This window comes from Rhineura floridana, chromosome 6 (assembly GCF_030035675.1).
Source record: "Rhineura floridana isolate rRhiFlo1 chromosome 6, rRhiFlo1.hap2, whole genome shotgun sequence".
NCBI classification, from domain to species: Eukaryota; Metazoa; Chordata; class Lepidosauria; order Squamata; family Rhineuridae; genus Rhineura; species Rhineura floridana.
The window spans coordinates 94,791,704-94,816,850 of NC_084485.1; the positions used below are offsets into that span (position 1 = coordinate 94,791,704).

Here is a 25,147-nt window from a genome sequence, read left to right on the forward strand (position 1 = left end):
CTCCCATCAACCCAAGCGAGGATAGCCAATGGTTAGGGATAATGGGAGTTGTAGTCCAGCAACATCTGGAAGGCTAAAGGTTAGCCATCCCTGGTCTAGGGTACAGTAGGGCCCCGCTTTACGGTGCTTCGCTTTACAGCAATTCGCTAATACAACGGTCTCAATTAGATGCAATTAGACAAGCCCCACTCATACGGCGCTTGTTCCGCTTTTACGGTGGTTTTCGGGCATCATGCACCATTCTATTCAATGAGTTCCGCTTTACAGCGGTTTTCGCTTTACAGTGGGGGTCCGCAACGTAACCCGCCATATGAGTGGGGCCCTACTGTACTGTGAGAAATTAAAAGGGTGGCTAGGCCTGGGTTGAAGTTGCCCTTGAGTACCTCCTGATGGATGAGGGAGCCCATCAGTGGGCACATTGCCAAGAGCTTTCTCAGCCCAAGAGTTAATGCTGGGCTGGTGGCAGGCAGAAATTCAACAGGTGAAACATCCCCTCACATGTCTTGAGTGGGGGAAATCACCTGTTTTAACATTATCACAGAGCAGAGTGCAGAGATTCTGTCCGAAACAAAGGTGGCAACCTTGTTCAGGAATTAATATAAGATGTCTGCTGCTGCTGCTGTTCTTTTCAGGTGAGACACCATATAAAACTCTTCTCATATAAAACAAGATGTAGTATTATAAAAGTTAAACTAACACTGGCACAGCAAATGCATGGTACATTCTTGAGCTTTATTTTAAAATAAGCCACAGTATTTAAGACGCAACATAAACCAACAAAACAGAACATGCACTCTTGTTTCAACAGTATCCCAAAAGATGTTCTAAATGGTAAGAGGGAGATGGGGGGGAGGGAAGAGATAAAAATATTATCTGCTGTAGACAAAAAAGATAACATAGTAGTGTTATATAATGCCTAAGATTGGACCAAGGTCTCCATTTGCAACCCCAAGGCCACCTAGGTCTGCTCTGTGGAAGGAGGTACTTGCATTCAGCAGTTCTGAAGCCCGCAAGAACCTCTTTCGAGAACAGCTTGAATTGTTTTGGTATGTGTATCAAGGAGGAAGTTGTTGCCTTTTTCTAAGACTCCTCTTTCAAATGTTTGTCTACTAAATAGCATAGAAGCAAGATATTGCTGTGGGGGGAAATAGTTGGCTCAGCTATTCAGGTTTTCCTTGTCATTTGCTTGTAAATGTCAGATTGATGGTCCTTTCTCCTTTTGCAGAGAAGGAGATGTCATAGTACACTGTAAAACCAGCCTGGAGAAGGTATACTTGATAATATTCCATACTGATTCCTTGTGTAAGAGTGTGTGGGTTTCCTCATTCAGTGAAAAACTTGGCTTCTTTAAGTTACTTTCCTGTTCCCATATACTGAGTACTCAAAGCATAGTGCCTCCTTGGCTGCAGCAACAAAGGAGTAACTTGATGTAAGATGCTCTGAGCACCACAGAGTTAAGTTTCCAGTTCTGCATGTTTACCAGATCAGTGCTTTCAGACACAAGCAGTCTTGGTGTTTCTGCACTATGGGATGGGGACATGAAGCTGTTTCTTTCACTGCCTGCTGTGAGTTTGGTTCTCAGCTCCATTCTACTTTATGCCTCTTCTTTTTGGATCCTGTTGCTGCTGGGGATTCTAGACATACTTGGGAGAAAGATAATGTGTGTTGTCAGAGGAAAGGTAGGAGGAGGCTGTTGAGGATGCCACCTCTCAGGAGCTGCTTCTGCTGCAGAAGCACCTGGGATTGAGATAGGGCTCTTGTCTCAGCCCAGTAGGCCCAGGCCCTTCTTCTCTTCAAACTTCAGCCTTGACATCTCTGCAGCCCCAAGTATATCCTCTGAGGTCACAGCCAGAGTTGCTCCATGTGAGCAAAACCATGCTGATATGTAGGGGATGTGACTAGGGACAGAAAGCGCTGTCAATTTTGGTTCTTTCAGTTTCTCATTTTTCCAATCTTAAATTCAGTTCACATTTCTGCAGTAATTTGCAATTTTTTTAAAAAAAATCTACAGCATTTTTGTGCAAACATATCCTAATAAACACATTTTGTATGCAGTTTTGAGTAGTATACACATTTTTGCAAGCAATTTCTCCTCATATAATGCATTTTGTATGTTATTTTCACTAATATATTCATGCACACTTTCCACTAGCATATCGATTTTGTAAACATTCTTTGGTTGAATCACAAAATTCGGATACACACAAATTTCAAAAGATAGCTGTGTTTCAGTTCTCATATTATTTTGGAAAATGTGGATTTGATAGATTGGGTTTCAATGTGAACTGAATTGAATTTGTACCCCATCCCTAGAAGTGACTGTGTAGAAATGGACAGATGAGCCCCCCTTTGAGATTTTTTACTCTCAGCAAGACTCAGATTAGCCACAGTTGTCATGAAGCATGCCCACCTCCATTTCAAACCTAACTGTTGTAAGAAATGTGTTCCACTGAAAGAAAGAAAATATTCTGCTACAAAACAGAATGGATTGAAGATCCATTAGAACACGGCTGAGGAGCTTTTTTTCAGGCCGAAAACCACATTCCCTCTTGGCCAATCTTCCAAGGGCCACATCCCAGCACTGGGGTGGGCGAGATGCAGGAAGTGTGTGTGTGACCAGAGGCAAAAGTGGGTGGAGCAACATGTGACAGAAGTCAGGCATAAAGAATCAAACGTTCTATACACACACACACACACCTATCATCCTCCTTCCATTTAAGCAAGTGGCAGTATCACAGTTCAAGAACCCATTTAAGCCAAGCCAAGTTCTCAAGGAAGGTATAGAGCAGCGTCAGTCAGAGAGTGGCCTGTGGAGGCCTTGAGGGGTGATAGAGAGGTCTGGAGGACTGCATTTGGCCCGTGAGCCTGAAGGTTCCCACCCTTCAACTAGATATGTAAGTAATTTATTGAAGCAAATTTCTGCAAACATGTTTTTTAAAAAAGACACACTAGCAAGCAAGAACGCTTTCTACCACAAACTGTTCTGGCAAAAATTATTGCAAGCAAAACAAACAAACAAATCAGACTTCAGAAAATTGGGTCAGAATCAGAAAATTAAAGGTTTGAAGGCAAAAGAAAAATTAAAGTTAAGAAGGGATGCATTTGTTTTTAAGAATTAGGTTGATTGGTATGATCAGACTGACATGATGAGAAGTGTGGCTTGAATGGAGCTTGGCTAAATTCAGTAGGAAGTGAAGCAGCACTGAGCCTGTGGGCATCTCATAACATGCTTGCTCAGCTCACAAGTCAACCCACATTTATTGTATCCTGCTCAGTGCTCAGCCACATTGAGTAGCTTTGCAGTGAAATAGTAAATGGGAGCCAAGTGTGAAGTGATCGTAGGATGCATCAGCACATAAAAGACAGCTTGGATCACTCAATATTTGTAGCATGCCAAATTTGTCATGTAAAAGATCTTACAAAGCATTCTTCTGTTGTTGGGAAGTCACCCTATACAACCATATATTCATTTGAAATGAAATACATTCATCTCCCTATACATCCATCCATTCATTTGAAATGAAATACATCCATTTCTTCCTTTCTTCCTCTCCTTTTTTAAACGTTAGATCCTAAAGTTTAAACAGGGAAGAGAAAATCATCAAATGTATTATTACTCAAATCTTTTGCTAATAAGCATTGAAAGATAATAATACCTCAGTAGATGCTTTCCTGGACATTGCTTGTTTAACAGAAACTTTGATTCCAGAGGTAGGAATAGTATAGAAAGAATAGGGATTAGGGTTGCCAGTTTCAGGGCCTCAGATACAGGATCAGTCTCAGGCCCTGATCCTGGCAAACCTATTAGGGATAGATTCCTACACCCGCTCATAGATGGTGGGGGCAGCTTCAATAGGGGCTTTAAAGGTGCCTACCCGGCACCCCCCCTCCTCTGAATCATATTGGATCCTTCCCTCCCCAACCCTGGGAGAAAGCAAGAGATCTCTTTAATGCAAAGCAAAAACAGAGGCTGATCAGTTTCATCCTAGCAAAGCAAAGGCACAGGCTTGAAAGTTTATCCATAGCTAAGCTAAGCTGATTAGTTTTACCTTTAAAAAAGCCTGTGTTAAAAGGAGCTCACTTCCTGGAGGATTCCTTAACTGAGGTATTACTGTATTGAACTATGTAAGATTTTCACAGGTTGTTTTTTTATTAGACTGAGGCTTTGTGCTTTTAAGAGCTGAATGAGGCAGAAATCAAAAGGAGAATATTGCTTTCCACCGCTACATCTTCAGTAAAAGTCTAAATTGTTGCTTTGTTCTTCTTAGGTAGATAGGTATCTTCTTAGGTATTACCTTAGAAAGCCAAAGAAATGCTTCCCATAAAAAGATGACAAAATCATTTTGTATGGGCCACACTTTCTGATAACTGAATTTTGATTCATATGTCGCATTTTACCTACTAAAATGTAGACAAGTTTAGGAGACATACATGTCCTCTATGTACTCCATGTATTCAACAGTGTGATCCACCTGTCAATCGTGGCTTTCCATGTAGGTACCCATAACAAAATAGACATGATAGAAGTGCCTTTTGTCAGCTGTACCTGGTGAGACAACTACGACCATTCCTGGACTGTGAGAGCCTGACCACAATAGTTCAGGCATTGATGACTTCAGGATTGGATTACTGCAATGCACTCTATGTGGGGCTTCCCTTGGACCTGACCCAGAAACTGCAATCAGTGTAGAATGCTGAAGCCAGATTTCTGATGGGAGTGAGACTTTCTTTTGGCATCTGCTTAAAAGGTTTTTTTTAGGCAAGCCTATCCAGACACATAGGTGTTGATCTGTTTTAATTTTTCTTCAGTTAGTAGCTGTTTTAATTGTTTTAAATATATTTTTAAACCACTTAGAGGTCTTTACATTCAAGTATTCAAATTTATAAATTTTGTTAAATAAAAATAAATTAAAAAAAGGCAATTTTCACACATTATGGTGTAAGAATTTCCCTGAGCATTTGTTTTACACACTCAAAAGTTAAACGGTTAAGTTTTGAATTTTTAAAAATTAACTGCTTTAGCTGTGCCTTTAATAGCCACTTGACCTACAACATTTCACAGATGATGATGTTATTGCCATGGTGAAAAATTTAACTTGCAGGTTTTTGCATATCAAAGAGCAAAAGAGCAGCTGTGAAAGGCATATGAGCACAATGAATTATTTTTTTTCTGGCAAGTTGACAACCCTAAGGTAAAATGTATTATGTGTAGCAGTTTAGAGTAGAAGTGGCAGACCTAGTGCCCTCCAGGCTTTTAAAATTACAACCCCCCTGATTCCTAACCATCGGGCATGCTCGCTGGAGCTAATGAGATTGTAGCCCAACAACATCTGGAGGACACCATGTTGGCTACTCCTGTTAGAGCATAACTGATTAATGTATCACTTTGAATGCATTGCTAGAGTTTGTGGAAGTCAGAGATTATAAGTGAGTGCTTATGGGATGTTTCCACAAAGTTCTGAACTGGGTAAAGCTTAAAACTGGATTTAGCAGGGAGCTTGCTAATGAGAGAGTGGGGAGAATATCTTCTTGTAGTCAGCTACTCCATCATACTATCCCCATCTCCCGAAAAAGCTTCACTTGCTTAGTTTTTGTGTATAAGGTTGCTATTAAATGTCACTGTAGTAACACCAGAAATCTGTAGATAGGTTGTTTGCAGTAATGGTACTACTAGCACTGACCATCAAAAACCACAATATAAACACGGGATTAATGCTTTAGAAGATGAAATACACTGAATGTTACTATTGGATATATAGTTTGTATTAAGGATCACTTATAATAAGCCTCTAAAATGATAATTTCTTAAGGGGCAAGGATACATATCTTAATGTTCATTTATGAAGTGTCTTCAATAACCTAAGCTCTTCACAGCTGGAAATCCTCAAAATCAGTTTCGGATACCTCAAGGAAAGGCAGCATCTTTTGTCACATGTTTGATCAGTTCTTCCTTCAAACTGAAGAATAGGTTATGTGGGAGTTAGACAATGGATCTAGCAGCATCAGGAATGCAATTAAGTCTCGGATATTTTTAGTAGGGTTGTACCCTTTTATTGGTTAAAGGGGAACATTCTACTCTGAAATTAACTGCACAATGTTAGATTATCTTCTTAATAAGAATGTTTGTTTAATCTTTCCCCATGCTCTTCAGCTGCCTAGCCAAATATAAAGTACAATCCTATCTATGCATGTTTACTCAGAAATAAGGCCTACTGTGTTCAGAGGATTTTTACTCCCAGATAAGTGTGCTAAGGATAGCAGCCATAGTCTACAATTCTATTCACTCATGAACTTAGGGTTGCCAACTTTTTAATGGCCCTGTTCCTGCACCTTTTCTTTCCCCGTCATTTTGTCTCTGTGTGAGGAAAACCATAATTTGCTTAATTTCAGCACATTGGGCTGTTGCAAGAGTAGGGACAGGAAAAAAACTGGCAACCCTACATGAAAGATGTCAAGGAAAAGACATCACTTCTCTTCATCTGATTTACCATCTCAAATTTTATTAAAATTCCTCGTGCAGTAAAATTACATTAGTGCTTCGGAGACAGGATACAATCTCCTTGTAAAGACTGAACAGGAGGAAGTGGGGGACATCAGTTTTAAAACCACAACAATGGATTTTGCTGCGGATGATTCAAAAGAATGGAAAAGACTTAGTATGACTGTGAAATTTCTCAGGGGGTTCTACATAAGCTTAGCATGGAAACATTTGCCATAACACTTTGCTCCTGATTTGTTGTTGTAATTATTGTTGAAAGCTCTCCTAACACTTTAGGATTGGTAATTTGTCAGTGGTTCTTGGGTGTTACATCTGGCATAAATGTCATAAAGTTCCATAGGGTTTATGAATCTCTCTAGAGAAACATCTTTAAAGTGACAGTGTGGATAGTTCTGTCATCTTGAATAATTATTATGCTTTTCTTCCTTGACTGAACTATCTGGCTAGACCAGCCCTATCAAAGGCAACAATTTCCATTCTTCCTTACTGCAAGGGAATGTGGGATAGCCATTCTCAGCACAAACTGTGAGAAGGGAAATCTCAGTTTAAATGGAGAATAATTATAGGAGCATCTAATCTTGATTTTCAGTTGTGCAGAGGAGAGACTACTACACACATTGCTAAGATTCCTCTTGTGGGTCATGTATGCATCCAGCCTGCAGCTAACTTAGATTCATCATGAATTTCCAGCATTTCATTTGTGCACACATTTTCAAAAAGCAAAAGTTAAATAGACTGCTTAGACATGACTTTGCTTGCTTTTAAAATAGAGGATTAACCTTGCAGGAAACAAAAGACAATGACTTCATTCCTTTGCCCTTAAAATGACTCAGGCAAAGTTTGTAATAGATTTAAGGAAGGATTTGCATATGTCTGTAATATGCCAAAGTCTGTATTTTTCCTCCAGAGATGTAGTCCTCCCCTCCCCCCATACACCTGACGAGATCATTTTAGATATCACAGATATGATATTGTGTTGAAAAACACGTGTTCAATAATACATCCCCAAAGCAAAAGCTTTAAAAATGTTTTTAAAGATGTTTTGTTTTAATGTATTTTAAAGTATTTTAAAGACATCACTAAATGGTCGATATAGGAATCAAACTGATTATATAATTGGTAGCAGAAGGTGGAGAAGCTTGATACTTTCTGCAAAAACAAGACCAGGAGCAGACTGTGGCACAGGACATGAACTGGTCATATTGAAAATCAGAGTAAAGCCAAAGAAAAACAACAAATCAATCATAATGCCAAAATACAATTTAAATAACACCCCGGAAGAATATCAAGATCAAATAAGGAACAGATTTAAGGCTTTAAACTTAGTTGACAGAGAACCAGAAGAACTATGGAGTGAAATCAGAGAGATTATCATGGAAGAATGTAAAAAGACAATACCTCTAGTTAAAAAGATAGACCTCAATGGATGACTGACGAAACTCTTAAAATGGTTAAAGAGAGAAGGAAAGCAAAAGCAAAAGGAGATAGAAACACGGTTAGAACCCTACATGCAACAATACAGCGACTAGTATGTAGGGACAAAGAGAACTATTACAATAGTTATTGTATAGAAATAGAAAAGGGTAGAACAAGAGCCCTATTCCAAAAGATTAGAGAAATGAAAGGGAAATTTAAACCAAGAGTAGGGATGTTGAATAATCACCAGGGGGACACACTGACTGACTGAGATGAAATAAAAGGAAGATGGAAGAAATAAACTGAAGAACTCAATAAAAGAGATGCAAGGATGACAGATTCATTCATGAAGGAACTATATGAAGAAGAACCAGAAATTTTAGACAGTGAGGTGAAAGCTGCTCTTAAAATACTTGGAAGAAACAAATCACCAGGAACAGATGGTATACCAATAGAGTTGCTACAAGCTACTGAGACTGAATCTGTCCAAATTTTGACAACAATTTGTCAACAAATATGGAAAACTAAACAATGGCCCACAGACTGGAAGCATTCAATATACATCCCAATTCCAAAGAAAGGAGATCCCAGGGAATGCAGTAATTATTGAACTATTGCCTTAATATCCCATGCAAGTAAAGGAATGCTCAAGATTCTACAACAAAGGCTCTTACCATATATGGAGCAAGAAATGCCAGATGTCCAAGCTGGATTTAGAAAGGGGAGAGGCACCAGAGATCACATCACAAACATATGTTGGATAATTGAACGGACCAAGGAATTTCAGAAGGAAATCACCCTGTGCTTTATAAATTACAGCAAAGCCTTTGATTGTGTAGATCATGAAAAACTATGGAATGCTTTAAAAGAAATGGAGGTACCATAGCATCTGATTGTCCTGATGCACAACCTATACTGTGAACAAGAGGCTACTGTAAGGACAGAATATGGAAACCGATTGGTTCCCAATCAGAAAGGGTGTGAGACAGGGGTGTATTTTATCACCCTACTTGTTTAATCTATACACAGAACATATCATATGGAAAGCGGGATTGGACCAAGATGGAGGTGTGAAAATTGGAGGGAGAGATATCAATAATTTAAGATACGCAGACGATACCATACTCGTAGCAGAAACCAGTAATGATTTGAAATGAATGCTGATGAAAGTTCAAGAGGAAAGCACAAAATCAGGACTATAGCTGAACGTCAAGAAGACTAAAGTAATGACAACAGAAGATTTATGTAACTTTAAAGTTGACAATGAGGACATTGAACTTGTGAAGGATTATCAATACCTTGGCACAGTCATTAACCAAAATGGAGACAATAGTCAAGAAATCAGAAGAAGGCTAGGACTGGGGAGGGCAGCTATGAGAGAACTAGAAAAGGTCCTCAAATACAAAGATGTATCACTGAACACTAAAGTCAGGATCATTCAGACCACGGTATTCCCGATCTCTATGTATGGATGTGAAAGTTGGGCAGTGAAAAAAGCGGGTAAGAGAAACATCAACTCATTTGTAATGTGGTGTTGGAGGAGAGTTTTGCACATACCATGGACTGCAAAAAAGACAAATAATTGGGTGTCAGAACAAATTAAACAAAAACTATCACTAGAAGCTAAAATGATGAAACTGAGGTTATCATACTTTGGACACATCATGAGAAGACATGATTCACTAGAAAAGACAATAATGCTGGGAAAAACGGAAGGGAGTAGAAAAAGAAGAAGGCCAAACAAGAGATGGTTTGATTCTTAATCAAAACTCGTAACTGTGGATGTTTGTAATGCATATGTAGATTCTGAAGATATTCACTCTAAATCCATTTGTAGACAGAGCTGGCCTTAGCCTTTTCCTTGCCCAAGATGTTGGGAGTAGGGTTGCCAGGCTCAGGGCCTGAGAATGATTCTGTATCTTTAAGAGAAGAGAAAATTCAGCCAAGTGCAGGTTTTCTTGCAACACTGTAATGGGAAAAACCACAAGGTGGAATTCTCCCATCCCCCTGCACAATTTTTAAAGTGTATCTTAAAAAGTTATGCAGGGGGAAGGGAGAATTTCACCTTGTGGTTTTTCCCATTACAGTGTTGCAAGAACACCTGCACTTGGCTGACTTTCTCTTCTCCTAAAGATACAGGATCAGGATCAGGCCAAGAACCTGGCAACCCTAGTCCATATTCACATGAAGAACTGGAGAAATGAGAAGAAAAACGTTTGCGGGATAATTATTTAGATTTGTAATTTGTGAACAACTTCCATTTCTGAAGATTTTGAAGAATTTAATTTCATTAAGCTGGTTTTCTTCTGTGTCAAACACAGCATCTTTAGTGGTGTAGCGGTGCATAAAACTCACTAGATGGCGAACTACTGCCAAGACTGTTTGCTTCTATAAAACCTTGAGGAAATGGGCCAAGTGGCTCCCCTGCTTCCAAGCCCATTTACCTGGTTGGAAGATAAAAATAGAAAGTAAATATTATTTCTGGTTTAACTAAAATATACCCTGGGAAAGACGGTATGAACTGCATTACAAACCCAAATATAGGCAAGAAAAGGGTGAAGATTCTTGATGCATCTAAGAAGAACATTTGAAGAATGGATTATGAAAATCCTTAATATTAACTCAAACCTAGCAGGCTGACACAGGAGTGTGATAATGCTCCCTAACACACACATGCACACAAACACACACTTTGGAAGGATGGAGAGAAACCCCAACTTTTTCAACATTAGCAGACTATTGAAGCTAGTTAAATGACTGATAGAAGTGCAGTCCTATACAGGTCTACTCTAGTGTCTGTGACTTGTTCCGGTTCTCCTCACATCCCCAGGACTGCTGGTTGTCCTATCAGTCAGCCTTCGGATCTCCATGTGCTGTTGTTAAACGCCAGGTCGGTTCACCATAAGATCTCCCTTGTTCACGATTTAATTGTGGATGAGGCGGCCGACCTGGCGTGCATAACTGAAACCTGGGTGGGCGATCAGGGAGGAGTTGCTCTTTCCCAGCTCTGCCCACCTGGGTGTACGGTTCAGCATCATGGTAGAACCGAAGGACGGGGAGGTGGGGTTGCTGTGGTCTATAGGAGTTCTTTCTCACTCACCAAGCACCCTGTCCAGGTGTCGACTGGTTTGGAGTGTCTCCACCTTGTGCTGGGCCAGAGAGACAGACTGGGAATTTTGTTGGTGTACCGTCCACCCTGCTGCCCAACAAATTCCCTAACTGAGCTGACAGAGGTAGTCTCGGAGGTATTGCTGCGGTCCCCTAGACTATTGGTACTGGGGGACTTCAACATCCATGCCGAGACTGCTCTATCTGGGGCGGCTCAGGACTTCATGGCCTCCATGACAACCATGGGGCTGTCTCAGGTTGTTACTGGCCCAACGCATGTGTCGGGACATACTCTTGATTTGATCTTCGCCACTGGACATGGAGATGGTGATCTGGTGGTTGGGGGTTTTTCATCTACCCCATTGTCATGGACAGATCACCGCTTGCTGAAGTTTAGGCTCACAGCGACCCTTTCCCTCTGCAAGGGTGGGGGACCTATTAAATTGGTCTGCCCCCGGAGACTAATGGATCCTGAGGGTTTCCAAAGGGCTCTGGGGGATTTCCCGACTGAGAAGACTGGCGCTCCTGTCGAAGCCCTGGTCGGATTGTGGAATACGGAGATGACCCGGGCGGTTGACACGATCGCTCCCATGCGCCCCCTCCTATGTAGAGCTCATACAGCTCCATGGTATACCGTGGAGCTGAGAGTGATGAAGCAAGAGAGGAGGAGGCTTGAGTGCAGATGGAGGCGAACTCCTGACGAATGCAATTATGCCTTGGTGAGTGCCTCTTCTAAGCGGTATATAGTAGCGGTGAGGGCAGCAAACAAGAGATATTTTGCTGCCACAATTAAGGCATCTCTCTCCCGCCCGGCGGAGCTCTTTAAAATCGTACGAGGGCTTTTACATTCTGGCCCTCGGGACATCATAGATTCATCTGTAGCCCACTGTGATGAGTTCGCGAGGCACTTCCAGGATAAGATCGCATGCATTCGCCGGGACTTAGACTCCAATATTATGGCAGTGGGATATAATGAAGCATCCAGAACACGGTCTTGTCCTTGTTTATTGGATGAGTTTCAGTCTGTACAGCTTGAGGATGTTGACAAGATCCTTGGACTGGTGCGGGCGACCACATCTGTGCTGGACCCTTGCCCCTCTTGGCTGGTGAAAGTTGGCAGGACCGGAACCGCTGGCTGGGCCAAGGAGATAATAAACGCCTCTCTGAGAGAGGGAGTGGTCCCTGACTGCCTAAAAGAGGCGGTTGTGAGACCGCTCCTGAAGAAACCCTCTTTGGACCCAGATAACCTGAACAACTATAGACCTGTGGCGAATGTTCCGTTCCTGGGCAAGGTGCTAGAACGTGTGGTTGCCGGCCAGCTCCAGGGGCTCTTGGATGACACTGATTATCTTGATCCATTTCAATCCGGTTTCAGGCCCGGTTTTGGCACCGAAACAGCCTTGGTCGCCCTGTTTGATGACCTTTGTCGGGAGAGGGACAGGGGGAGTGTGACTCTGTTGATTCTCCTTGATCTCTCAGCTGCTTTTGATACCATCGACCATGGTATCCTTCTGGGAAGACTCACGGAGTTGGGAGTTGGGGGTACTGCTTGGCAGTGGCTCCGCTTCTACTTGGTGGGTCACCACCAGAAGGTAGTGCTTGGGGAACATTGCTCGATGCCCTGGACTCTCCATTGTGGAGTCCCGCAGGGATCGGTACTGTCCCCCATGCTTTTCAACATCTACATGAAGCCTCTGGGTGCGGTCATCAGGAGTTTTGGGGTGCGTTGCCATCAGTACGCTGATGACACGCAGCTCTATTTCTCCTTTTCATCCTCTTCAGGTGAGGCTGTTAACGTGCTAAACCCCTGCCTGGCCGCGATAATGGACTGGATGGGAGCTAACAGACTGAAGCTCAATCCAGACAAGACCGAGACGCTGTTGGTGAGTGCTTTCTCTGCCCAGATGGAGGATGTTCATCCTGTTCTTGATGGGGTTACACTCCCCATGAAGGAACAGGTGCGTAGCTTGGGGGTTCTTTTTGATCCTTCCTTGTCACTTGAGGCCCAGGTGGCCTCGGTGGCACGGAATGCGTTCTACCATCTTTGCCTGGTAGCCCAGCTACGTCCCTATCTGGACAGTGACGACCTCGCCTCAGTTGTTCATGCTCTGGTAACTTCTAGACTGGACTACTGCAATGCGCTCTACGTTGGGCTGCCCTTGAAGACTGTTCGGAAACTACAACTAGTCCAGAATGCAGCGGCCAGATTGCTGACGCGGACCAGAAAGTCCGCTAATATAACACCTGTTCTGGCCCGTCTGCACTGGCTTCCTGTTTGTTTCCGGGCTAGATTCAAAGTGCTGGTTTTGACCTATAAAGCCCTACACGGCATGGGACCGCAATACCTGGTGGACCGCCTCTCCCAATATGAACCTACCCGGACACTGCGCTTAACATCTAAGGCCTTCCTCCGAGTGCCATCCCATCGAGAAGCTCGGAGGGTGGTGACTAGAACCAGGGCCTTTTCTGTGGTGGCCCCCGAACTGTGGAACAGCCTTCCCGATGAGGTGCGCCTGGCACCGACGCTACTATCTTTTCAGCGCCAGGTGAAAACCTTTTTATACTTCCAGGCATTTTAAAGTGTGTTTTAATGGCATTTTCATCATTATTTGTATTTTTGGATGTTGTTTGGTTCTTTTATTGTTTGTTTGTTTTGTTTTCTTGATTTATTGTATTTATATATTGCTTGTTTTTATCTTTTTGTACACCGCCCAGAGAGCCTTCGGGATTAGGGTGGTATATAAATAAAATAAAATAAATAAATAAATAAATACTCAGAAGTAAGCCCCATTGAGTTAAATGGGATTTTCTCCTAGGCAAATGAATGTAGGATTGTAGCCTGATGCTTTTAAATCTGCACATGAATGATTTTGAGAATGCAGTTTGAAGGGTGGACTGGTGATTATGTTTTTATAGTGAATGGCTCATCTCCATGGACTGACTATATTTACCCTGCCTGCACCATATAAATGAGTTAGAGACTGTTGCCTCTGTAAAAGTAAAGCAGTTGCAATGTGGGAGGAGGGTTTAGATGAATCAGGAGCAAAACTTGGCCCTTGCTGGTCACATTGTGGCAACTGTTTGGTTTGACAAAACTTTAAAAAAAGTGATCTTGTGAAGCCTCCTTCCTGTTTGCCATTCTCAGCAACAACTTCATTCTTCAAAGCCTGGGGAAGCTGCCAGTGTCATCAGTGCAAATACAGACACAGTGAAGGCCATGTCCTCTGATAATACAGATGGGCAGGGAACAATTTTCCAGCCAAAGAGTCCCCTTAAGCTTTGTGCAAAGAACCAAACTTTGGAGCAATCAGTTGGCTTGCTGTGGGATCAGTTTGTTCCCCTAATTCACCAGTTACCCACTGACCCTGGCAACTGGGATCTGGCTCTAGAAGGGCCTAAAAGCTCCCTCCTCTTTCCACACCCCTTCGGCAAAGCATTCCCAGATTTTGCACTGTATATACCTAGGGGGAAGGTTATAGGAAAGTGCCCCTGAGCAACATTACTCATGTGTGAATTTAAGGATCTTGTTTGCATTCATTACAAACCCATTAAAAAGTAGCTGGCTTAGACCTGGGCAGGACTGGTCTGAAGGGTGTAGCTGACTCTGTCCCCTTGCAGTCTCTGCACCACCTCCTTACAGTGCAGCAGAGTGAGGATTGCTGCCTGGGTCAGGGACAGGTGAAGGGCTGCCCAGACTTCTTGGATTCCCCCACCCACCCCATTTTCCAGTGCATCCTCTTTCCATGAATTACTTTGCCCAGAAATTACTTTGATTTCAATTTCTGTTTCTGGGATTTGAATTCCAATGGCTGAAGATAAAACCTTTCGTTATGGACTCATTGTGCTGGGATTCTTTCTGGTGATGATTGGTATGTTCATTATGAGTGTGGACAAGCCCCAGATCTACATCACCTTCTGTACGCTGGGGAGCTTAATCATAGCTGCAGGGATCATCTGGAGCATGTGCCAGTGTTACCCAAAGGTAAGGAACATTTTTTTTAAAAAAAGAAGTGCCTTCAACAGCTGTGTTTTTTGGGTATCAACCTCACACTTCTGAATAGTATATTGGGATGTTGGAGGCTGCAGGGATTTAAGAGATGGTGTTTTCTACTCTACAGAGGCTGTTAATCTTTTTAGAAGCAAGAAGGTAAACATATTTACTTACAAATTAATCAGTAGAGTTTTAGTATCTACTCAGTGAATTAATTACTTCACATGTCACTCTCCTTATAGTTACCATAGGAGTAATGATGCTATCCCAGGACAGATATTAGAATGGTAGAATATTATAGTGCATTGGGAACTGTAGAAAGAACTTTTGCAAAGACAAATGTAGCCTTGTTGGAGTTTGTTGAATCTTCCTCCTGAAAATCTAGAATTTGATTGAAGACTGAGTTCAAAATGTAAAAAATAAAATAAAAAAAAGTCCATATATGTTACATTTCCATCCTGTGCTTCCTATAGGGAATTCCTACATCTCTCTGGAGGAGGTAGGTTAGGGTGAGAGAGAATCACTTTGCCCAGGATGGACCACCTCTTGAGCTTTACAGCTGAGATCCAAAGGACAAATCACATGTTCTTATTGAAATGTAATGTGGGTGCATGTGTTTGTGCATAGATGGCCGATTAATTGAAGGAAATACCTCTGTGCTCAGATGAATCCTCTCCCTTAACATTCCCACTTTCCCCACAGATTAGAGTTGTTTCTGTTGATGCAGAGTCTGAGAAGTTCCTTGTAAAGAAGGCTGCTGCTTCATCCGTTGAAAACGAGATTCCTGAGAAGAAGAGGTATGTCTGTGGAAACTATGCCTGTAAGCTTCAACTCAACAGTTTGTAATCTACTTAATTAGAATATGGATCAGTACACAGTGTAAACTGTGTTCCTCAGAGGGACAAGGTCAATGTCTGGAAATACTGGCACAGGACAGTGAATTGCACAAAATATTGCATCTATTTAAAGCATTTAAAAATCAGGAGAAAGGCAATGTCTTTAGAAAAATGTGTTTATGTGTGTGTGTGTAAAACATGGAACAGCTTTGGAGACCAGTGTGAAGGAAGGCAAAAGGTTATAGCATTTACAACACAATCCTGTTACTTTTCTGCTAAGAAATAAATCCTGCTGAGTTCAACAGGCCTTAATTATGGGTATATAGGATTGCAGCCCCAACCTCATTTCAGTGCCCAGCCCTGCTGTATATAATCCAATCAAGAAAATGGCTGTGGACCATTTTAGGGTTCCCTCTACTAGTGATAAGAACAGCAGCTCTTTTGGCCCTTTCTTCTCTGTGATGTGTAAAAGCTACAACTGGCCAATCAAGATAAAATAATGAGAGTTAAAAGAGTTTCTTCTCCTTCTTCCAACCCATATCTAAGCATCCCTTTCTACAAAACAGTGTTTCCTGGCCTCTAGATAGGGACAAATCAGTCTATTCCTGCTGCCTGTCACTTCTGCATGTCTTTGCTCATATTTTCCATCCCATTCCTGCGTTGATCTTCACTTAATACGCAAATACATAATGTAAACATTTTAATGCATTTCTAACATACCTTATCTCAAAATGTGCATTTTTAAAACATGCATTTTGAGCCCAGAACTGTGTTGCAAAATTCAAGGAGTGTGAAATCCAAAGCTATATCTTGGTCTGTATTTTAGCCCAGGAAGTACGGATCAACTGGATTCATATCTGATTTTTTTTCTGCTTAATTCTATTTATGTTTCACTTCATATAAAACATCTCAAAAATAATTTAACAATAAAAACATATGAAACAATGTTCATATATAAAAACAATTAGAATGATCTCATATATACAGTAAATACAATTTCAAGTCTAATATAATTATAGACTGGGATAAAAAAAATCCATATAAAGGCTTGTTAAAAAAAGGAAGGACTTCAATACGTATTGAAAAGGTAATAGAGAAGGCACGTGACCTGACTGATACGTAATGAGATGGGAGGGAGTTCCAAAGGGTAGGTGCTGCCATACTACAGGCCTAATCCCTGCATTGTAAAGAATGGACTGACCTCCTGATGATAGGGTATCTAGAGAAGCTCCCTTCTGGAGAGTGCAGTGATCAGCTGGGTTAGGTATATAAGGAATGAGAAGATCTTTTAGGTATCCTTTTCTCAAGCTGGACAGGAATTTGTACAGCAGTACCAAGTTCCTCGAGCACTCCTCCTTCCCTCTCAACATGGAGTAAGGACAAGAGAACAGCCTCCTGCAAGAAGGCCTATTTTTATGGGTGTCATAAGCAACTGTTTCTCCAACTTAAGACCTGGACATGGCTTACTGTGGGTTAACCCTGCCCCAGAGATGTGCATGGGCCACTCTATTCTTGACTATAAGGCATTTACTTGCTCAGATGTTCATTTATTTTTTTCAGTCAGGCTCTCTTAAACTGAGGTTTCTCAACAATAATTTATATCCCGCTCTTCCTCCCAGCAGGAGCCCAGGGCGGCAAACAAAAGCAGTAAAAACACTTTAAAACATCATAAAAACAGACCTTAAAATACATTAAAACAAAACAACTTTAAAAACATTCTTTAAAAAAGCTTTTAAAACATCTTAACTAAAAAGGGTTAAAAATATTGTTTAGGAAAAAAAGTTTTGGCTTTTTAAAAACATATTAAAAGCAATTCCAACACAGGTGCAGACTGGGATAGGTCTTAACTTAAAAGGCTTCTTGAAAGAGGAAAGTCTTCAATAGGCACCAAAAAGATAACAGAGATGGCACCTGCCTAATATTTAAGGGGAGTGAATTCCACAGCAGCAGACAGTGGGACGGGGCAGCAGTGCTTACCTGACCTCCTGGCAGCAGAGTTGCTGCTGCTTACCAGGAAGGAGAGTGGAAGGGGCGCAGTGGTAGGGAAGTCAGCGCTATGCAAATACACCACCAGCAACGGCATAATTTGGTTTGCTCCAAAATCTCTGTGGCCCTCCAGTTCAACCTGTTCATCTTCTCCTTCACCTGAAGGGCCATACACAAAAGATCAGTTTTCATACTGTAATAACTGCACAACCAGACAGTCAAACAGGGTTGAGAGCTTTATCAGAGCCACGGCTAAGCTTCTTCTGGGGCATGCCTGGGTCTAACTACCAACTACAGGGCCCCTACAGACTGGTCTTTCCTTACAGCTGTATACTGTGACATGTTCTTTACCCAATTATAGTGCTCTAGTGGTGGATTTATTCCAATTTAGTTTGTTCTGCCATTCTTCTCTAATGCTGCTACATTATTGCTGCCTGGAGGGGCTATAGCACAACAAAAGTGCTGAACCACACAATTTGTGGTCTAAAAAGTTACAGGATTTCAGCAGGAAGTTATGGGATATGCACTGATTAGAAGTGAAGCAGGGTGACCGCCTAAAAACGTTTGCAGACCCAAACAGTTGAAAGTGTGATCACATGTAACCACCCCAACAGCATCAAGAGTACAAATAATCATGAAACCACAATAAGAAGGATGTCTGGAGGAACCCCAAAACAACAGAAATGAAAGTGAATCTAAACGAAAGTATCTGCTTTGCCCGGAAGGGATAATGTCAAAATTACTGAATTGTGTAGTTGTGCAACATCCCTAAATTCCTGGTTGCCAACAAAAAATATATATTATGATATAATGCATATGATGGGAGGCAACATAACCCTGATGAGTTTTGTATGTTACTTTTCCCTAATCGGCTAGGTGGGAATGGAGGGCAGGTAAGAAAAGTAAATCTCCTGATATCCCCAGTTTTGGAGGAAAAAACTGCAAGGCAATTAAGAACATAAGAACATAAGAAGAGCCTGCTGGATCAGGCCAGTGGCCCATCTAGTCCAGCATCCTGTTCTCACAGTGGCCAACCACTAAGCAGAAGTCAAATTGACCAGAAAAATGCCTCTCAAGCTGCCCAGATTTCTGAATCAGCAAATAACCAGATTCCTGCTCCTTGCTGATAAAAGAAAGGCAAACCTTCACTTCTCTTGTATTTGCTCAGTTTCCAGACATCTTATACCAGCCAGAAAGAAGCTGATTTCTATGAGAAAAGTCTGCCATCTTATGAACAGATACAGATGAAGGTGGCAAGTACGGAGTGCTTGGGTGTTCTGTCTGCCCCAGTCCCACCAGCCAGAGTGGGAGGAAGTATCCAACCTGTTGTACAGGCCAGAGCAGAGGTCCACAGGGATTCAGAGAGTGATGGAGATGCCTCTAAGGATCCACCATCCCAGGGGGAAGCCGCAAGTTTGTCCTGGTGAGTAGCTCTTATGATATACCATGGGGTTAGTTTAAACTGCACACCACATATAGCACCTCTCAGTTATGCTAGGTGTTCTGGGGATTTGTAGCGAAAAGCATGAAAATAACCAATACATTGAAAGCCAAATCACCAGAGCATGGAGTGAGTGTCCATCAGCTTTTTTGTGGCTCAACAGAAAATGTGGCCTTATTTTAGTATACCATTGTTCTGTAAAGCACAATGGCTATCCCTTATTTCATCCACATCTTATATATTGCAGCTTACAGTATGGATGACATATATGTTTGTCGGTTTGCAGGCTTGACTAAGGTATTGCTGCCACCAATGCACAGCCCCATCTTTATCTATTTTTATCTCTCTGTCTTCAGGAAACCAGAAGTATATGCAGTACTTTAAAAGGTTTTCACAGACCTGAGATTCTTTGATGTCTTGGAATTTTTTTTATCATTAACATTTATTACCTGCTTTTCACCCAAAGGTCTCAGGGGGGATTACAACAATTTTAAAACACAGCATTAAAAACAATTAAAAATAACCTACAATCACAAAATAGGATGGGTCCTAAAAATATACATCTCAGATGTCAAAAGGCCAGGGTAAAGAGGTGCGTATTCAACATTCACCTAAAACTGTACAGTGAAGTTGCCAGACACATCTCGGTGGGGAGGGAGTTCTACAACTTAGGGGTCAATACAGAGAATGCCCTCTCCCAGGCCACCCCCACGGACAACCAAAAGGGCCCTCATAATGTCATAAACATTTACACTTCTGAAGACAAAGTTACACATAAATACTGACAAATAGTGCAGCTACTTTGAGGGAAATGAAAGATCAGCAGAGATGGGAGAAAAACCTCACATTTAATATAAGAAAAGGGAAGACAAAAGGGAGATAAAGGAAATGATTCTAGGTACACAGGAAAACTGTCAGTTGGAAAGCTAAGTGGAAAGAGGGCCAAGATCATCCTATAATTGATAGCATTACACAATCTCCGGATTCTCCTGACACGCTAAGAAATCCACAGCACACAAGCTCAAAGAGCATTTGATTTCACCCTGTCCATCTCTCTGGGTGAACAGCTGCTCAGGTGTTAGAAGTGTGCGCACAAGCACACAGGCCCTGTCTCCAACATGCCAATGTGTGTCAGCCCCTACCTTATCAATGTCCCTAGTCACATAGAGGGTTGTACTCAAGTTCAAGGGCATCTTAATTAAAAAAAACCCTGCAAACGTTCCTCACTCAACACACACAGGAAGGTAATGGACTGATTGGGTGGAACAGCAGACACACATGGGGATGTTGGAGGTGGGGCTTGCATGCATACACCTTTCCCCATCTGTGCTTTTGAACATTATGTGTTCAGATGAGCTCCATCCTGAACACTTCTTTTGTTACAGATGCCTGTAACAGCAGCAATTTCTGTTTCCCCTTGCTTCTGCCAAAAGTAAAAATGTCTCCCAGGTAAGCCCAGAAATTGCTTGCAAGGTTGTAGGGTCTGTTTTTTTAAAAAAAAAATGGTATAAAGACTTTATCTTTAATACTGAACTCTCAAATGTGCTGAGAATGAGGTCTTCTCTGAAATAAAGTGGGGTGTAATGCCCTGGAGGAAAAATATAAATCCAGAGTAAATATAGCTCCCAACTTTTTTCAAGAGAGCATTTATTTATACAAAGAGGCTTCCCAGGCATAACTGGTTACATAGACAGGCTGATTAATTTATTTGGAATCGGATACAAGTTCAAATCACAAGTGATAGTAGGGTTACACAGTTGTAGAAAACTATTTCTCCACACCATTTTTTTAAATTGATCTGGCACACTTAGCTACAGATAACCTGCAGACCAAAATTTCTTCCCTGCTTTATAACAAAGAGATTATCATCTTGATGTGAGAAACTGTAGATGGCCTTGGAGATGCTAATGTATTGGCAAAACATGGAGGTGGTTTTTTCTTGCTTTGTTTTTAAATTTCTGCAAATAAATGATGAGTGAAAGCATGGGTGAAAAATAGCTAGTTCTGGAAGAAGAGGCATAGCCTCCATTGCTAAGGCTGTAAAGTTGCATCTGAGCTATACCACTTCAGTTTGCAGGTGGAAGCCCACATGGCAGAATGCTCCTCCATACAAAAATCAAATTCCTGCACTTGACTACTAGATGTCAGGAAGGATTCTAGCATTCTGCCTCACATGCCAATTTTCTATATACACTTTTTTTTAAAAAAGGACAGCATTTCATCATGTGAGCAAACCTCCCCTCAATACTCTGAAGTGGTATAGCCCAAATACAGGTTTCCAGTCACAGTGAGATTTTAGCCCACAGATTCAGTGAGATGATATATTTTATTGAACCAACCAGTGGTTTCAAGCTTTGGAAGATTTCACTGAACTCAGTCTCAAGCAAAATGGAATCCATTAAGAGTACAAAAATGAGACCTAGATTCTTATTGGTGGAGGCTGATCCTTTAGGGCAGGGTTTCCTAAACGGTGATCTGTGGACCAACAATAGTCCCCAGGTGCCAGTGGCATGTCTGGGAAGAACACTTAGTTTGAATATTATAGAATTATATGGAATTCTAATTGTAACACAATAAAATGCAATATAAGAAATAAAAGAAGCAATAAAAACACAATTAAGAATCATATATATTTATATGCCACCCTGGGCTCCTACTGGAGGAGGGGCAGGATAATAATAATAATAATAATAATAATAATAAATATAGCATCTAGAACATCACATCATAATTACTGCAATACCCCCCAAAAAACAGTAAGTGGTCCGCCAAGACCCTCAGCAATTATCAAGGAGTCTGAGGGGACGTTTGGGAACTACTGCTTTAGGTCGAATGGGGCACTGCCCTCAACCTCAATCTGCCATCAGCCACTGCTTGACTTCTTATTTACAACTGGTCAGGGGATGAGTCTGCCTGTCATTGGCTCTAACTATACCTTCTGTTGGTCTCCCTCCCTTTCTGGCGTACCAGTCCCCATGAGCACCAGCCACTACTAGTTCTTATATGCCTGCTTTAAGTTCCATCTTTTATGGCTGCTACTATGGCTCATAACTAAATTTCTTCTTGGTCAAAAGTGAGTAGTCCTTGTTAGTTCTGAGGCTACAAAACTGTTAGTTAAATGAAAACATCTGAATATGCTTTTTTTAAAAAATAACCAGACTGTTGTTAGAGAAAACTTTGCAAAGGCAGAAGATGGGATAGTCATTTTAACTAATTATTTTAAATGATTGATTAAATCAATTGATTGTACAAATTGGATTGTGCAAACTGATATTTGCACAATGTTTCTGAAGTAGAATAGCTTACTTTTGTTTTTAGATTATGCATGCAGGCATCACAACAGGCACCATCTTAAAAATGTGTATATCCTTTGCTATGTGTAAGAGGTGGTGTAATGCCTCTTCCAAGGTAGCATCTTCCCTCTGTGCGTTTTGTATGATCTTATTAATCTGTTGCTTGATTAACTGGGATCTTCTTTTGAATGGAACAAAAGGTCCTTAACTGATTAACTAATTAATCAACGAATATTGCCATCCTTGTAGAAATGGGAGAGATGAAATGTCAAAAAAACTTTGCTTTGACTTCCAATTGAGTAAAATATAAGAAACACATTAGCTTTTCATCAATGTAAGACCAATATGATTGATATTGCCCAGTGTTGTGCCTTCCAGTTAAAGCAGGGGTAGCCAACATGGTACCTTCCAGGTGTTGCTGGAGTACAACTCCCTTCATCCCTGACCATTGGCCATGCTGGTTCGGGCTGATGGGGATGGAGTCCAAAAGCATCTGGAGAGCACCACATTGGCTACCCTGAGTTACAAGTCTCACCTTTCATTGCTGTGTGTTAGCAGATCAAAATGGTGGTGTTGGGCTGGCATGATCACCAATATTTAATTTAGCCCAAGAAACCAAGTTAATATAAATAAATAAATAAAACTGGTCATTCCAGAACCAAAAATGTGCTGCTGAAAACATAGCACCTACCCTGCTTGATTTACTATAAACTTCCTAGTAGAAACACAAAACAGCCTTGGAAACTGTCCTTCAATGAACCGTCTCTTTAAATTCTAGTCAGTCGGAAAGGTTTCAGAACCAGGCACCACTAGCTTCTTTTCAAGAGGAAGTGGACACATCTTCTGTGGAATCTACATCCAACAGTCCATTTCTACAGAAGTGGAAAGATGTCTCAAAACCTATGCCTCCAACAGAAAGTCAGCTCAGATTCAAACTTCCTTCCTATGAAGATTTTGCCTTGATTGATTCCCTGATGGTGGAAGGTCAAGGTCGAGGCAATGAAAGAACAATGGCACCAAACCAAACCCATTGCCCTATTCCTGCCACAGGAGGAGATGGTGCATTGGCCACAGTAGGACCTGGACCATTGGAACACAGAGCTATAGAGAATGTGGAAGAGGATGACATGTATTATGGCATAAAAGAGGGACCAGGAAATTTCCTTTCATCTGTTGGTGCTGTCTCTGAACCAAAAGACTAAGCATTAAAAATTTGGAATGACCTTGGAATGTTGAACATTTTCATGGGAGTACAAATCCAAGGAGACTAAAGTGCTGGTGGGGGTGAATGGGGAGGGACTCAGCCGATCAAGTCATTTTTAAAAAAGGGATGTGAGAGAGAAAAAATGGACAAGCAATGGCAATTTTGTCCTGCTCTCTGGAGATTTGAAGAGAGAGATGGAGAATAAGGAACAGAGGCAATGCAGAACAGCAGAGAATATAGAGCATGTGGTGTGGTATTAAGATGAAGCTTGCCCATCTTGTGACCCACCAAACAAAACCAAGTTCTGCCACCCATGTGGGGGAGTCTCAAAAGGGCTCACTTCCTGTTTTTACTGCCTTCTGGGATTGCAAAAATGGAGGTTGTTCTCATTTCACTGTATTCTCCTACATTTTGTTTCTTACCTGTATGCATAGGACACTCCACATGTTTACCTTGTTGTTCTGTTTATGTTTTGAAAAGTTAATAAAAAGTTAAAATAAAAAATGGAGGGGTGAAAAGAGTTGTCAGGTTGCTAATAGCCCATGCTACATTATTGGTGGGCTGCCTTTGGTTTTGTGGGTCATAGGTTGTGGAGGCCTAATAGACATAAACACATCACCCCTGTTTATTCTTAAGCACAACAGAAGTGCCATCTCTTCTTTGAAAGACACCATAAGTATGCTGAAGCTTGTCAATATCATAGGGACATAGAAAACTGTCTATACCATTTGTCTATATAGCTCAGTAAATACTCTCAAATATTATGAAAAGCCATAAGCCACCAGTGGCCTCTTTCCAAATGAAACCAACCTGGATTAGCAGCATGAACCCCTTGAACTTCTCACCAGTCAGAGAGGTGACTGAGCAAAACAATATGAAGGGGGATCTTTTCCTGAAGGGAGATTTGAGAACTGCACCCATGCTGGGAACATATGTACCTTACCATGGAGCAGAGTCATGACTTTTTGCTCAGCTTGATACCTGGAAGTGTGGACTGACAATCTATGACTCACTTGAACATCATCTATTGACACTTTGCAATTTATGAACAATACTCTTATTAAAGCTGTAATCTTCTAAGCATTACAGACCTGCGAGTAAGTCCTACTGAACATGGTAAGGTCTGCATGTGAGTGGAAATGCATAGGGCTGCACTGTAAACGTGTTGCTGGCCTTTTGGAAACATTTAGCCTTCTTACCCCATCCTCCTCCTTCTCACTATCTATACAATTGGTGTGATTGTTATTGGTGTTCATATTGTAAGTGGATTGTTTTGCTGGGGACATTTTGGGTGGCAGTGATTCCTGCTTTGTTCCAGGGGGTTAGATGATGACCCTTTCAGGCCCAGGATTCTTTTTTTATTATTATTATTA

General features: G+C 41.4%; 1 protein-coding gene across 8 annotated transcripts; it reads left to right on the plus strand.

Moving 5' to 3' along the window:
- Nucleotides 1–771: 771 nt before the first annotated feature.
- On the plus strand, nucleotides 772–23,792 carry BSND (barttin CLCNK type accessory subunit beta). Of its 8 annotated transcripts, none has more exons than XM_061630480.1 (5): nucleotides 774–831; nucleotides 14,839–15,005; nucleotides 15,717–15,811; nucleotides 19,005–19,259; nucleotides 23,349–23,792. In XM_061630480.1, the coding sequence occupies exons 1-5, from the start codon at nucleotides 789–791 to the stop codon at nucleotides 23,770–23,772; spliced, it is 984 nt and encodes a 327-aa protein (XP_061486464.1). In that variant the 5' UTR covers nucleotides 774–788; the 3' UTR covers nucleotides 23,773–23,792. The 8 variants fall into 8 exon arrangements, with proteins under 8 accessions (XP_061486472.1, XP_061486464.1, XP_061486465.1 ...); XM_061630481.1 differs by lacking the exon at nucleotides 774–831 and adding an exon at nucleotides 1,449–1,565; XM_061630485.1 differs by lacking the exon at nucleotides 774–831 and adding an exon at nucleotides 2,686–2,894.
- The last annotated feature ends 1,355 nt before the right edge of the window (nucleotides 23,793–25,147 follow it).

What these genes read in the sequence shown, in the direction of transcription:
- BSND (XM_061630480.1), top strand. Translation starts at nt 789, where the DNA reads ATGCACTCTTGTTTCAACAGTATCCCAAAAGATGTTCTAAATG. An exon ending in TGTGCCAGTGTTACCCAAAG is followed by an intron (nt 15,006 to 15,716) that starts GTAAGGAACATT and finishes CTTTCCCCACAG; the next exon opens with ATTAGAGTTGTTTCTGTTGA. An exon ending in GAGATTCCTGAGAAGAAGAG is followed by an intron (nt 15,812 to 19,004) that starts GTATGTCTGTGG and finishes GTATTTGCTCAG; the next exon opens with TTTCCAGACATCTTATACCA.